At 42.5% G+C, this 13,772-nt stretch overlaps 1 protein-coding gene across 3 annotated transcripts in view; it reads left to right on the forward strand.

The window, feature by feature from the left end:
• The window catches only part of SHTN1 (shootin 1), a 68,238-nt gene that overhangs the window by 20,065 nt on the left and 34,401 nt on the right, over positions 1-13,772 (forward strand). For all 3 annotated transcript variants that reach the window (XM_079976703.1, XM_079976705.1, XM_079976704.1), the window contains exons 4-8: positions 1,956-2,050; positions 8,726-8,894; positions 10,240-10,337; positions 11,556-11,637; positions 13,107-13,201. In XM_079976703.1, coding sequence (XP_079832829.1) covers positions 1,956-2,050; positions 8,726-8,894; positions 10,240-10,337; positions 11,556-11,637; positions 13,107-13,201 — 539 coding nt within the window. The remainder of the gene's footprint in view (positions 1-1,955; positions 2,051-8,725; positions 8,895-10,239; positions 10,338-11,555; positions 11,638-13,106; positions 13,202-13,772) is intronic.

Consider the following 13,772-nt stretch of genomic DNA (forward strand, 5'->3'; position numbering starts at 1 on the left):
CAATCACCTGCCCAATGTCCTGCTTGCTGCTGCCATTAATCGCACGTCCCCCCCTCTGCATTCACTATCTGTGTATAAGACGACACCCAATTTTTGTCTATTTTGTTTTTTGTTTTTAGCAAAAAGCATCGTCTTATACACGGAAAAATACGGTACCACCCGGTGGAACTCCTTAGTAAACATGTAAAATATTGCCATGTAAATTGGATGGCAGTGACGGCAGTTGTTTGTTTAAATATTTACACCCAACTTTCCATTTAAAAAATGCTCATGGCAGCTTGCAATAAATTTGGAAACAAAATTTCACCGAAGAGTTAAAGAATTCTTAAAGGCACTTAGAAAGGTTATATTTAATGCCTCAAAATAACTCAAGCAATTTTATCAAATATGTGTAAAATATCATAGACAGTAATGGGAAGTCAGGTTACAGATCCAGCAGTCTGGCCAGAAATATGGGTGCTTCTGAAGAATAGTCATGTGTGACCTTCTATGCCAAAGCTTCAATCTCCAAGTAAGGCTGGAAGAGAACCAGAAGCAGCTCTCTTTCCATTGCTTTCCTGGCTTCCCAACACTGTCGCTGCCACTTATGGACGGGGTGAGGGGTGGGGAGCTCAGTGTGGTGCAGTTCTTAGTGGTAGGAGTTTTGGTTGGCTGCATAGCTGCCATGCCTCAACCCCCCCCCCCAAACTCTCTTGGTAAGCAGCAGTGTTGAGATGCTGGGGGGGGGGGGACACCCACTCTGTGACACTGGCCACTCCTAGAGAGAACCCTGCCTGAAACCTCATCAGGCTCAATGTAAACATTACTGAGCTAGACGGGCCAATGGTCTGACTCAGTGTAAGGCAGCCTCCTATGTTATGTTCGTATGAAGGAAGAGAGTCCACCAGTGTCACCCCTGAATCTTTGCATCTTCAAAACTCTGTCGCACCTTTCAGCCAGCTTTGGGGACTGGAATTAAGCCGTTTGGGACAGAGTTTAGGCTTTAGGAAATATTAAGCTTTGAAAAATATATATATAAAGCTAAAAATGTATTTAAAAACCTTTATTTATAGAAAATAATTGTTTTCCCCGCCCTTCCAATTCCTACTGCGGTGTAGTGGCTCGACAGGGACCCGGGAGACACGGGTTCAAATCCCACCTCGGCCATGTAGCTTGGGCCTCGTCACTGTCTCTCTGCCTAATCGACCTCACAGGGTTGTTGTGATGATAAAATTGGGATGGGGGAGAACCATGTGTGCCAGTTTTGAGTGCTTGGAGGAAAGTTGGGATATAAATGTAATCATAACAACAACAGCAATTAGGATGATAAAAAATAGTTTGAAATTATTTTTGTGTTTGCTGTAATATATGCTATAGGAAGTGGGAAGAGGTAAGTAAGAAAATGTGATTGTTATAAGAATGGAAGGCATGAGTTTTGAAGGGGTTGTGATTTTGGGCAGGGAGGATGAAGGCAAGCATGCAGAAGTAGAGGTAAAGTAGAAGGACTAGAAATAATACAGGATGCACTTTGGGGAAAGGTGAAGCACTGGGAAAGAAGAGTTAATGTTTAGTAGGTTCTGTTAGGAATTTCAAACTGCAATCCAGTGTTCTCTCTCTTGGTAATAAGTACCATTAAAACAGTGGGCCTTCCTTCCGAGGCAGTCTGATCAAATAGCCATAGGATCAGATGGGAATCCTGTTTCTCCTTGTATTCAAAACTTTGGAAATACTATGTATCATTTTTGACCTTAATGTTTAGTTCTTTTTTTAATCATTCATAGACATCTGGTCCTTTTATATATATGTTTTGCTTAATATGGATAAAGTGTTAGCTTTAAAGAAGTAGTTGACGTGGAAGTTGAATTAGATTTTCATAATCATAGGATGAATGATCTGAGTAAAATAAAAATCAGAGTGAGGGAAGGCTTGACTCATTAAACACTGTGTGAATCAAATATTTTCCCCTTATGCTTTAGTTTCTCACATGGTCATTGAGGAAGTGAGCTGCATACAGAGCCACCTTGAAATTGAGAAGACATGCCGTGAAAGTGCAGAAGCTCTGGCCACTAAGGTAAGAATATATATTTTATTTTTCCTCTGTGTGGAACACCTAATCTGAGGGTTTCTGAAACACTGATTCATCTTTGGCCTAAGTTGCATAACAATGATGCTGATCCTTTGTAGTCCACTTGGAAGGCCTGAGAAGCTGTAAGGTCAGCAGAGGAGACTGAAGCCACAATCCTTTACACACTTATTTTGGAGTAAGTGCCTCTGAACAGAATGATCCCCCCCCCCCCAAGTAAATACGCAAAGGATTGCTCTCTAATGTTGAGATCCTATGTGCTGCTACTTGGCACTGAGGCTCATGAAGAATGAGGTTTAATATCTGAGTTAATATGCATTGTGGGCGCATTCAAATGTGTAAGTTAGTGTGTTAGATCCCCTGACTAAAGTGCTACTGCTTCTGTCCATTTCCTTTCCTTTCCTTTTCTTTTAAAAATATACTGTTAAAAATTATTATTTTTTTGCATAGTATTTAGGAGAGGCTGCAGTTATAAAAACAATCTAACAGTGTATGTCAATTGCCCAAAGAGGTGTAAGAAGCCATGTCCAGAGAAGCACATTCACACATATGTTTTCCTTTCACGCTGCAGTACCTATAGCATTGTGCAACTGTGGCTTTTTAACCGAGACACCAGCATGTTGTGCTAAATTTCATTCTGTGTCACTACTCCCCCACCCTTTCTGCGCATGTATTTGTCTGTTCCTGCACAATTCCACCATGAGACCAACAGGAAAGAACTGTATGCCAGTATACCACCCCAGATTTTGTCACCTGACTCCCTCAATTTTCTGGGTTTCTGGCTGCAAATGATTTGTGGTTTTTCCCCCTGGAACCAAGTAACACAGAATCAAGCACTAAATAGGTGCCATTAGTTTTCCAAGGGACGCGGGTGGTGCTGTGGGTAAAACCTCAGTGCCTAGGGCTTGCCGATCGCATGGTCAGCGGTTCAAATCCCCGCAGCGGGGTGAGCTCCCGTCTTTCGGTCCCAGCTCCTGCCCACCTAGCAGTTCGAAAGCACCCTTAAGTGCAAGTAGATAAATAGGTACCGCTTTATAGCGAGAAGGTAAACGGCGTTTCCGTGTGCTGCGCTGGTGCTGGCTTGCCAGAGCAGCTTCGTCACACTGGCCACGTGACCCGGAAGTGTCTCTGGACAGCGCTGGCTCTCGGCCTCTAGAGTGAGATGAGCGCACAACCCTAGAGTCTGTCAAGACTGGCCCGTACGGGCAGGGGTTCCTTTACCTTTACTAGTTTTCCAGTAGTGGCTTTTACATTGTGTGAAGGCTCAATTATAATATGGAAATTAACAGTTAGGGAAATGTCAGGGAAATGGAATAAACAGGTGTGTGGATGCAGCCAGTATGTCTTGCACCCAGGAAGGGTGTGCCCAGCCCCTCCCAACCTGACACCCCAGTATATATGTGGAATCAGTTCCATACGTGTCAGTGCTGAAGGATGTGCCCTCAGACAGATTCAGTGCATGACAAAATTCCTACATGGAAAGCACTCCAATGTAGAATGTGGCCTGCAACTTAATGAAAAATAGTCATATTATGATTATAGATGCTTTTGTCGCATATACATATGCAGGGGAGTTGTCATTGTCCAAATATGAGTGTGCAGTCATGATATGTGACAATCTTGAGTTTTATGTTATTTCTGACAAAAAAAAGAGCTTTATGAAACAGCCCTGAATTTGTTTGCTTGAGTCAGGAAGCAGGGAGAGGATGGGAAGTTGAATGTTTACTTTTGGACGTAATAAAGGATTTTTTGCTTTCTTTCTTTCAAGCAATGCAATATGTGTCTTAGTATTTTATTTGCTCAATATGTGCAGTCCGCTAAAGATAGATTTGCTTGACTGGGTTTTCAAGCTTTTAAAAAAACAAAGCAAAAAAAGGATAATTCATTGAATGTTTACTTTTTTATTCTGCCTCCCTTCACCACTACCTCCCACATACCATTTTATGCATCTGGGTTAACTGATAAACAAGTTTAGAAATGTCCTCAGTGTCTGCGACATGAAAGAATAATGAGCATTTCAGTGTGTGAATCAAATGGAAAAGTCAGCCAGAGTATTACATTTCAGGTGATTGTTTATGAAAGCAAACCGTGGAGCAAGCAAAAGGTGACCTGTACTGCTCTGTTGATTGCATCCAGGTTGATGATTTTACCAAGTATATAATTTTCTATATTCCATCTCATCAGAAGTGCATTATTATTATTACAGAATGTTTTTATCTCTTCATGGATACACACACACACACACACACACACACACACACACACGTGGTTGTGAATAACACATCTGAGCCACTTCATAATCAGAAAATGGATTGTGGCAATTTTGAGCCAAATTTCATTAGCAATGCTGGCTAGTCTGTGTGCATTTGAGCACGCGCCCCCCCCCCACCGCAAAATCTCAAAGTACTTCTTCAGATGTAGCAGAAATCCCACCAGTAGGAAATCTTTTTAAATTTAGATTCATTAGCAATGTACTTTCTGGATATATTAACTTAATTGTTTGCATAATGATACTACATTAGGATTCATAACGTAGTCAATCAACATATAACTAAGAAAATGAATTTATGACTGTAACTATCCTTTCTTTCCATTCTTTGCATGGAGTGACACACTTTGACAGCTAAGAAACTAGCCCCTTCCTGTTTGGTTTGCTATGTCAAAGCTGACTCACTCTTTGACCAACCCTGGAAGGGTTTCTCACATTTTCTGTCTAGATCTTTAGGAGTGAAACACACTTAGAGGAACTAGCAGTTCAGGGTGACTGGGAAGATCTCCCTCTTTCAAACATCTAGGTTGAGGATTTGTGTTTGAGGACAAGAGTGGTGATCTCTTCTTACTATGTGGCGTCCCTTCCCAGGAAAAGAAGATCTTGTGTCTTAGGGCTCGTTCATGCTCCCACTTGCTCCCGTGCCTAGAAAGAATGGCTCCAAGTGGTTTTCTGCTTGTCCTGTGCTTTCCTCTGCTCTTTAGTGCTGAATCAGAGCAAATGTGAATCTGCAGAAAACCAGATTGACATTTCAGTGGTAAAGGCTGAGCTTCCTGAGGGGAAAGCAGCAGGACAAGTGGAGTCTGGATGACTTTTTGTTATTATAAATGTTGGACAGGGGATGTTATGAGAAAGCACAAGTGCCTTGTGTCCCTTGGTGATTCTTGATATAATTCAAAATAAAAGTTGGACATCTCCCATGGTCAGATCTGCAAGCTGTCCTTGTGTTGTGACCTTGTGCATCTCCCAATGGGGGTGGTTCCATTTTTTATCATACAGACGGAACAAACACAAAAGGAATGGAGAATGCCACCTGTTATGGATCATGTGGTCCATAACTTTGTAAGATCGGTTCATTTTCTTTTAGTTGATTGCCTGTATAGCTTTACATTGCTTGGCTGCCTTGCTTTGATGAGTTTAAAAGAGATTTAGACAAATCCATGGAGGATAAGGCTGTCAGTTGCTACTGACCCTGATGGCCATGTTCTAGACCAGAGCTTTCCAAACTGTGTGTTGGCTGCAGTGTGTAGGTGTTTTGTACGAACACTCCTTCACTCCTCCCAGGGCTGGAAATGGGTTGGCTTAACCTCTGGTATAAAAAGTGTGTCAACAATAGGAAAAGTTTGGAAAGCTCTGTTCTAGACTGCTGGAGTTTGCTTCTGAATACCATTTGCTTGTAGCTGCAGGAGGGAAAGTGCTGTTGTAATAATTTATTATTATGGTCAGAGACCAGTAAAGAGTGCTGTTGCACTCAGGTCCTGCTTTGCAGGCTTTGCATGGGCATCTCGTTGGCCACTAAGAACAGGATGTAGTACTAGATGGGGCAGTGGCCTGTTCCAGAAGGACTCTTCTTATGCTTGGATAGAGGATATAATTGATGGGAAAATGCTCCTCTGAGCGTCTCCCGGTAGGCACGTCTCTAGAATGGCATGTCCCTTCATCTCCAGAGTGCCTCTCTGCGACACTTTTCATATGAAAAGTGCACACAAGTCTTCTAGCATCATACAGCAAGAAGAAAGAAACACCCGTAGATCTAAACTACATTTTGAATCCCTGCGACGGGGTGAGCTCCCATTGTTCGGTCCCTGCTCCTGCCAACCTAGCAGTTCAAAAGCACGTCCAAGTGTAAGTAGATAAATAGGTACCGCTCCAGCGGGGAGGTAAACAGTGTTTCTGTGCGCTGCTGTGGTTCGCCAGAAGCAGCTTAGTCATGCTGGCCACATGACCCGGAAGCTGTCTGCAGACAAACGCCGGCTCCCTCGGCCAATAAAGCGAGAGTCGGTCCCGACTGGACCTAATGGTCAGGGGTCCCTTTACCTTTACACTATACTACAGAGACAGGCAAGCTTTTTTTTTTCCTGCCAAGGGCTGCATTCCCTTGTGGGACAGCAGTAAGGGACCACATATAGCAATGAGCAAAAAATGGGTAGGGACTGAGCAAAAGGTGGGCTACGTCACTCATCTATTATTTATTTTTATTTTTTATTTTTTATTATTATTATTATTATTATTATTATTATTATTATTATGCCATCTCACTAGGTTGCCCCAGCCACTCCAGGCAGTTTCCAGCAAAATATAAAAACTCAATAAAACATCAAACATTACATGTCAAACTGAGAAGGCCCTCTGCCTGGTTCCCTGTAACTTCACTACTCACAATGAGGGAACCACCAGAAGGCCCTCAGAGCTGGGCCTCAGTGTCTGGGCTTAACGATGGGGGGTGGAGGCGCTTCTTCAGGTATACAAGACTGAGGCTGTTTAGGGATTTAAAGGTCAGCACCAACATTTTTGTTTTCTGTCACCTCTTTTTCTCTCTTTCTGCAGCCCCTTTCTCTTTTTGCTGCCACTCTTTCCCTTGTCTCCCCATCATCTTCCAACCTGCATGAAACTGATTCACCCATCCCTAGCTACAAAACCAGATCCAGCTATATACTGTGTTTCAAGAAACCGGAGGCTGCCAGTCTCTCCCCCACCCTAAGCAATCAATCACTATTATGTGAGGGCCTGTCCAAGAAATCTAAACTAATGTAACCCCTGCCTGCTACAGACAGAGATCATTGCATGCTTGCTGCTATAACACTGTCCATGTGTGTGGCAGAAATTGTGCCTACATTTCACAATTCAAGGGTTTCCAGTGTCACATGGGGTACAGCTAGGAGCAGGGTAGTTGTTATGTCTTCAGGAATGCTTTGAAACTTTTCAGATTTTCCAGAAGTGGATGGGGAGGGACCTGTCCATCAGCCTATTCTCTGCACCTGCACTGATTTTTATTATGCATGCTTTCTGCATTATTAGGTCTATGGCAGCCTCTTACACATCTTGTAATACAGAATAATTTAGGGGGGAAAGCTATGCAAGCCACTGAGCCCCCTCCACACCAAGTTGCAGGATTATGATACTTGTCTCTATCTTGCATAGATCATGGAGACTGCCTGCTATGATTTTAGCAGGTTTTTTCAGAGTTGCCCAAAGTGAACAAGTGTCCTTGTTTGTAAGGCTTGGCCATGCTAGTATGTAGTGTTTTAGTGCAGTGCATATTTCAGAATATGACAAAAGCATGGCATATTATAAGGGCTCCCAATGTGCAAATGAGCAGGATAACCTTGTCAATTTCTGCTCTTTTGGTTTTATTAGACTTTGGAACTTGACTCCATATTTATAAAACCTCTTCCATTGCTGATCTAGAATAATCATGGCTGCTGTGAACACTTTCCTTCTGTTAATGAAAATGTACATTCAGGGGCAAAAACAGTAGAAATGAAAGGAATGGAGAGTGCTAAAATAAGCATAGTGATTGTCTAGCATAGTCTTTCTGTTCTCTCTCTTGTTCTGCTGACCTCCTTTCAAAATTGATTTTTCAGACTCTTTATGAAAACCTTTCTTTTTCTCCTAACTCCCACCCCACCTCCATTTCTGCAAAAAAATTCTTTGAAATTCAGAGAATCAGTGCAGCTTTCTGTGGTTTAAGTCAGGCAAGCCATTTAATCTTGAATCAAGATGCTTACTAGACAACCACACTTAAAAACAATGCAGAGGCAGGGCAGCCCTACCATTAGATATGATGGGGCAGTTGCCTCTGGTGGCAGGTGCTGTGAGGTGGGGAGAGCAGCATTATGAATATAGAGGATAGAGAGGTGTGTTCCATGTGGCCTGCCTCTGCCCCTCTGATCTTACCTGCTGGGTGGAGGACATTGTCCATTCCCCAAAATGGCCCACTCCAGAGTTTAAGAACAGCTAGGTAGCATCTAGAGCAGGGCTGGGCAACCTTTGGCCTGCCATACATTGCTGAACTACAAATTCCTGACCATGGCCATGATAGGTGTGATTCATGGGAGTTGGAGTGCAACAACATCTGGTGGGCACCAGGTTCCCCAGCCCTGACCTAGAGGTTCACTTCCTCTGGAGTAACTTTCTGTTGGACAAAGGGAACTGCTGGATACAACCTGCTTCTGAAGTCTGAACATCCCATTCTACTCCAGCCACCAGAAGCTGAATTTTCTTTTTTTCTGAAACGCTTGCTTGACACAGTCCCATCTCAGCGAGTGTTTCAGATTCGTATCATTTATGCTTGGTGGCCTTCGGATGACTGACATGTTCTATTTCACTTAAGAAAGGAAAGAGAAAGGGCTTTTTTGTTTTAAGCAACAGAGTATGTGCTTGGAATTTTGTAGCTGAACAAAGAAAACAAGACTCTGAAAAGAATCAGCATGTTGTACATGGCAAAACTGGGGCCGGATATAATCACTGAAGAAATAAACATTGATGATGAAGAATCGTCCACAGATACGGAAGGTAGTCCAGGAGCATGTGACTCGGTGCTTTGCCAGCAGATGATAAAAGGTGGGTGCTTCTGGATTAGGGTGGGGTGCCTTTTCAAAAAGCGAGCATGAATCAAGTTGAGTTGTACTGCAATGAGTAAATGTTTGTCTAGTTGTATAAGAGATTTTAGATGCAGCAGCTAATGTGCGACGCAGGTGGCGCTGTGGGTTAAAGCCTCAGCGCCTAGGACTTGCCGATCGAAAGGTCGGCGGTTCGAATCCCTGCGGCGGGGTGCGCTCCCGCTGCTCGGTCCCAGCGCCTGCCAACCTAGCAGTTCGAAAGCACCTCCGGGTACAAGTAGATAAATAGGGACCGCTTACCAGCGGGAAGGTAAACGGCGTTTCCGTGTGCGGCTCTGGCTCTGGCTCTGGCCAGAGCAGCGATGTCACGCTGGCTACGTGACCCGGAAGTGTCTCCGGACAGCGCTGGCTCCTGGCCTCTTAAGTGAGATGGGCGCACAACCCCAGAGTCTGTCAAGACTGGCCCGTACGGGCAGGGGTACCTTTACCTTTTAATGGGCATCCAGTAGGATTTGAAACCAACCAATAGGGCCCGGACAGAGATGAAATTTTCATCATTCTTGGGCTCTTATTTTGGACTGGGTCCAAAGCTGGCTTTTACTGAGTCAGCCACTGATCCATTTATTATTATTATTATTATTATTATTATTATTATTATTATTTCAAGTATTTTATGTTTTTATACTGTAAATCACCCTGTGATCTTCAGATGAAGGGCTGTATAATAATATATAATAATACTCTGGCAGCAGCTTTTTGGGATTTCAGACAGGAATCTTTTGCAGCCATACCTGAACACGCCAGGGATTGAACCTATAACCTTTTGCCTTCAAAGCATGGGCTTTACCACTGAGAACTGCAGCCCTTTCTAAGGGATGCCTGGTCTCTAAGGCAGGCTGAGAGATGCATTGTGCACTGCAGAACTGAACTCAAAACAGTTGAGAGCCTGCTGCATCAGGCCAATGGCCAATTAGTTTAGCATCATCTTCTTTCAGAGGCCAGCCAGATGCCTGTGGGAACCCTGCAAGCAGGATCCGGGCACAAGAGCGCTCTCCCCTCCTGTGGTTCCCAGCAACTGGTATTCAGAAGCATTACAGCCTCTGAATTTCTGGCTTTTCAGACTATGATGTCTCTGCAATGAAAATCAAACTAAGACAAAGGACCAGACAAGGCAAACTTGTAATGGAATCTGCATGTAAGGCACCTGCCTTCTTAATAATTTAAGAACCTATTGATGACCGATTCTTCAGCTTTTCCTGCCGGTGTCTGTCTTTGTGTGCTTATTGTGTGTGTTTTTGTCTCAAATGAAAAACGAACTCTTCCCACCACCGCTCTTGAAAATGTAGATCTGCGGGATCAAATTATATCTCTTCAGGAGGAAAAGAAGGCCTTAGCCATTGAGCTGGAAAACCTGAGGAGCAAATTAGCAGAAGAAATTGTGGATGTAAGTATTGTGTCAGGAAAGCAGAGAGTTGGTGAATGTGACATTGACTTTTTGTGCCTAGTTTTTGGTTTATGACTGTCCACTGTGAAGTTAATTGGATAATACCTAATCCCACAGGTTCATCAGGATTGTTAAGGGTGGGAGACTTTCCGTTGTCCGCTTCCCCTCTCAAATCTATCTGTTTTCCTTTCGACAAATCATTGTCTATTGGATCCTAGAAAAAGGAATGTGGTAAACAATAATTTGTATCAGCATCTGAGTGTTTGTGCACTCAGATGGATTGCCCTGATATTACAAACTAACCAGACTCCAGTGCAGTCCCACACTAGGGCGGAACACTGGGGCTTTTATGGTAGTTTGGGAGGGGTAACCTCTCCCAACGAGCTTTTTCTCGGGTCCAGTGTCAGGATTTTGGAGCTTTGTATCGCAACCATCAGCTGGCCTCCAAAATCCATAAGAGGAGATGAAGGCAGAAAGTATGACTCAAAAGCACTCTTAACTTCACCAAAGTGGAGATCAGCAACCCCCTCATTACTGTTTGATGCTATTGTATTACCCTGTACAAATCTGCAGCCAGAGAGAGACTTAGCTGTGTGTCTATTAGACTCCTGCCCCCTCCATCTCCCACAAGCGATCTTGCTAGCTAAGATTCTACATCCTTGTATACAAGGGCTTTAAAATCTTCTTGCTGTGTATGAAGTACTTATTGCTACTTCTCAGCTCCTGGTTATTATTCAGTAAAGCACTTTAAGGTATTCTAGCTGTTTCTTTGCAGCTTTGGTTGGTATGCTGAGCAAACATATTAAAAAGTAAATTCCCTTGAAACCAAGGCATGTGTCAGAGTAACTTAAGATTTCTTGGTTAGCTAGAAAAATTATGAGCAAAAACTTCTTACAGGCACATCAGCAAGAGCAGAAAAGTACACGGAAGAACTCTGTACAGGCCAATACCTAAATGAAATACCAGTGTTAGCATATTGGTTGAGTTACAGCTAAGTCTCATACCATGTAAATCATTAAGTGTTTTTGTTTTCCTGATGATCTCTGTTATGTTTTATGCTCAGTCAGTAGAGCATGAGACTCTTAATCTCAGGGTTGTGGGTTCAGGCTCCATGTTGGGCAAAATATTTCCTGTATTGTAGGGGGTTGAGCTAGATGACCCCTGTGGTGCCTCCCAACATTTCAGTTCTATGATTCTATGTCTCCCCCTACTATGCAGGTAAGTAAAGTCAAGGAAGAAAATGCAGTCTTGACAGCTGAAGTTCAGAAGCAGCAGAAGGTGTTGGAAAAATGTAACCGAAGTACGTATGTTTGCTTCATAGTCATCTTCTCCTCCAGTTTGCTTTCTCAGCACTGCCGTTTGGAGAGCCTTGTTACTGCAGTTCCTCTCCTCTATAGATGCAGCAAGGCCCAAATCAGAAAACATATCATCTAGTTTTGTGTACTCTTTTTAAAAAAGTCTTCCTGGTTTTATTTGAATATTATTTATAATTGTTGTATATTCTTTTTATGTACACTGCTTAGGATTTTTAAAAAAGTAATTAGTTTATAAATTATTGTAAGTAAATAAAATAAAAGCCAGAATCAGGGGAGCAAGGCTGATCCAACAGACTCTTCTTACGTTCTTACCTATAGAACAGGTTTCTCCATTACTAAACATTATCAATACATAGCTCCCAGCCCCACAAGTTGATTGCAAAACACTGGTTCATGAAATTGGGGCCAAGCCTGCTGGCTAAAATTACCCAGAATGTGCACAGATATTGTGCAGGCTCTTTCGTATTGTTCTGCCCACACAGCTCAACCGGGACTTGAAAGTAGTAACAATCAACTCTTCAAAATCTCTTAATGACTGCTCACAAGCCCTGATTTCGCAACATACTTCAGCTCTAAGAGTCAGTTTTCAGAATAATGGCATAGAATTTCAAAATTTATATACTCAGTAAATCCACTGTGTGCTTGGAAGCACTCCCTCGCCAGAGCCAAAACAGTCAAAGCACCATGAAAAGGCCCTTTGCAATATGAATTAGAAACTGCCAAGAGGCAACCCATTTTCAACTTGCATTTCATGAGGAAAGCTGTGACAGTGGGGAAGATTGTCACGGCCAGAATTATGTACCTGATCTGCACTGCCAGAATATTGCAAACCAAGAATCAGGCCTAACTGCAAAACTCAGTCCTAATGACCTGCAGTGGGCCAAAGTTGGAACTGGTTAGGGCGCCCTCTCCTTATTGTCTCAATGCCTTTTTGCCCCTCCCCATCTACCTTCCAATAAGCAGCAGTGATGCTACCAATCAGGTGAGCGAGGCCAGCCCACAATGCTGTTTTGTTTAGATTGGGCTTAGATTGTGTTTATCTGGCTTGGGTGAAAGGCAGATTATAAATACTTCTAATAAATAACAACAACAAATCATTGTTTTGGGGAAAAGGCAAGACATGTTTCCTTCCCCCCAGCGAAGCTATTTGCACAGAAGCCAGTCTTCCACCCCACTGCACTACAGTTCTGGGATTATTTATCCACCAATGCAGTATTGCAGCTAAAGCTTTTATGGTGGCATGCAACCATAAATCTTGTGTAATCTTGTTTCATGGCATGATGCAACATGTCATTTTGAAGTTTATATATTTGATGCACTTTGTATGTGAATTGTAATGGCTTGCAGCTGATGGTCACTTTTATTTTGCTTCCTAATTTGTTGTTCATCTTTGTGTGTTGTTATGTGTTGTGGTGTGTTTGGATTTGTTTTGTCTTTTTTGTGCTTTAAATAGTGTCTGTACTGGCAGTAGAAGAATATGAAGAGCTGCAAGTAAACTTTGAATTGGAGAAAGATCTGCGGCAGAGAGCGGAATCCTTTGCACAGGAGGTATGTAAGCCAACAGAATCTACAGATCAAATCAGGTTTTGAAACATGGATTTTTAAAAATGACCTAAGTAAGGAATGAAGGTTATATTTGCCACAGACATTAAATATGTGCAGCACACAAACAGTCTAGAATAAGGTGGGAGAGGGATGTATTCATAAGTAAACAAAAGCCAAGACACAATGGTCATCAGTTGGGGGAATTTTTGTTATTATTATTTGTCCTTTGCAATAATGGTCAATATTTTACAGAATAATTTTTTTAAAATGTAAGAATACAACATTAAAATCAGTTAAGACCGTTTGTATGTATGTGTCCAGTCAATCTGTCAAGGTTCATATATATGCCACAACTGTAGTATTTGTAGATTGTATGTCTACCCAATTGTATATTTTAGCTTGATACAGGTTTTCTGAAGTAAAGGGCCATTTACTCCATAGCGGCTTCTGTTTATTTATAAATAAATACTGTCTTCTTTCCACTCTGCAGAAGGGTGTACATTTATCATGCTCATTTTAAGAGTGTCTAGTCCCAGAATTGGACTAGAGTGCATCTGTGGCCTTGACCATATTT

The sequence above is a fragment of the Podarcis cretensis genome (assembly GCF_951804945.1).
Source record: "Podarcis cretensis genome assembly, chromosome: 5".
Lineage (NCBI taxonomy): Eukaryota > Metazoa > Chordata > Lepidosauria > Squamata > Lacertidae > Podarcis > Podarcis cretensis.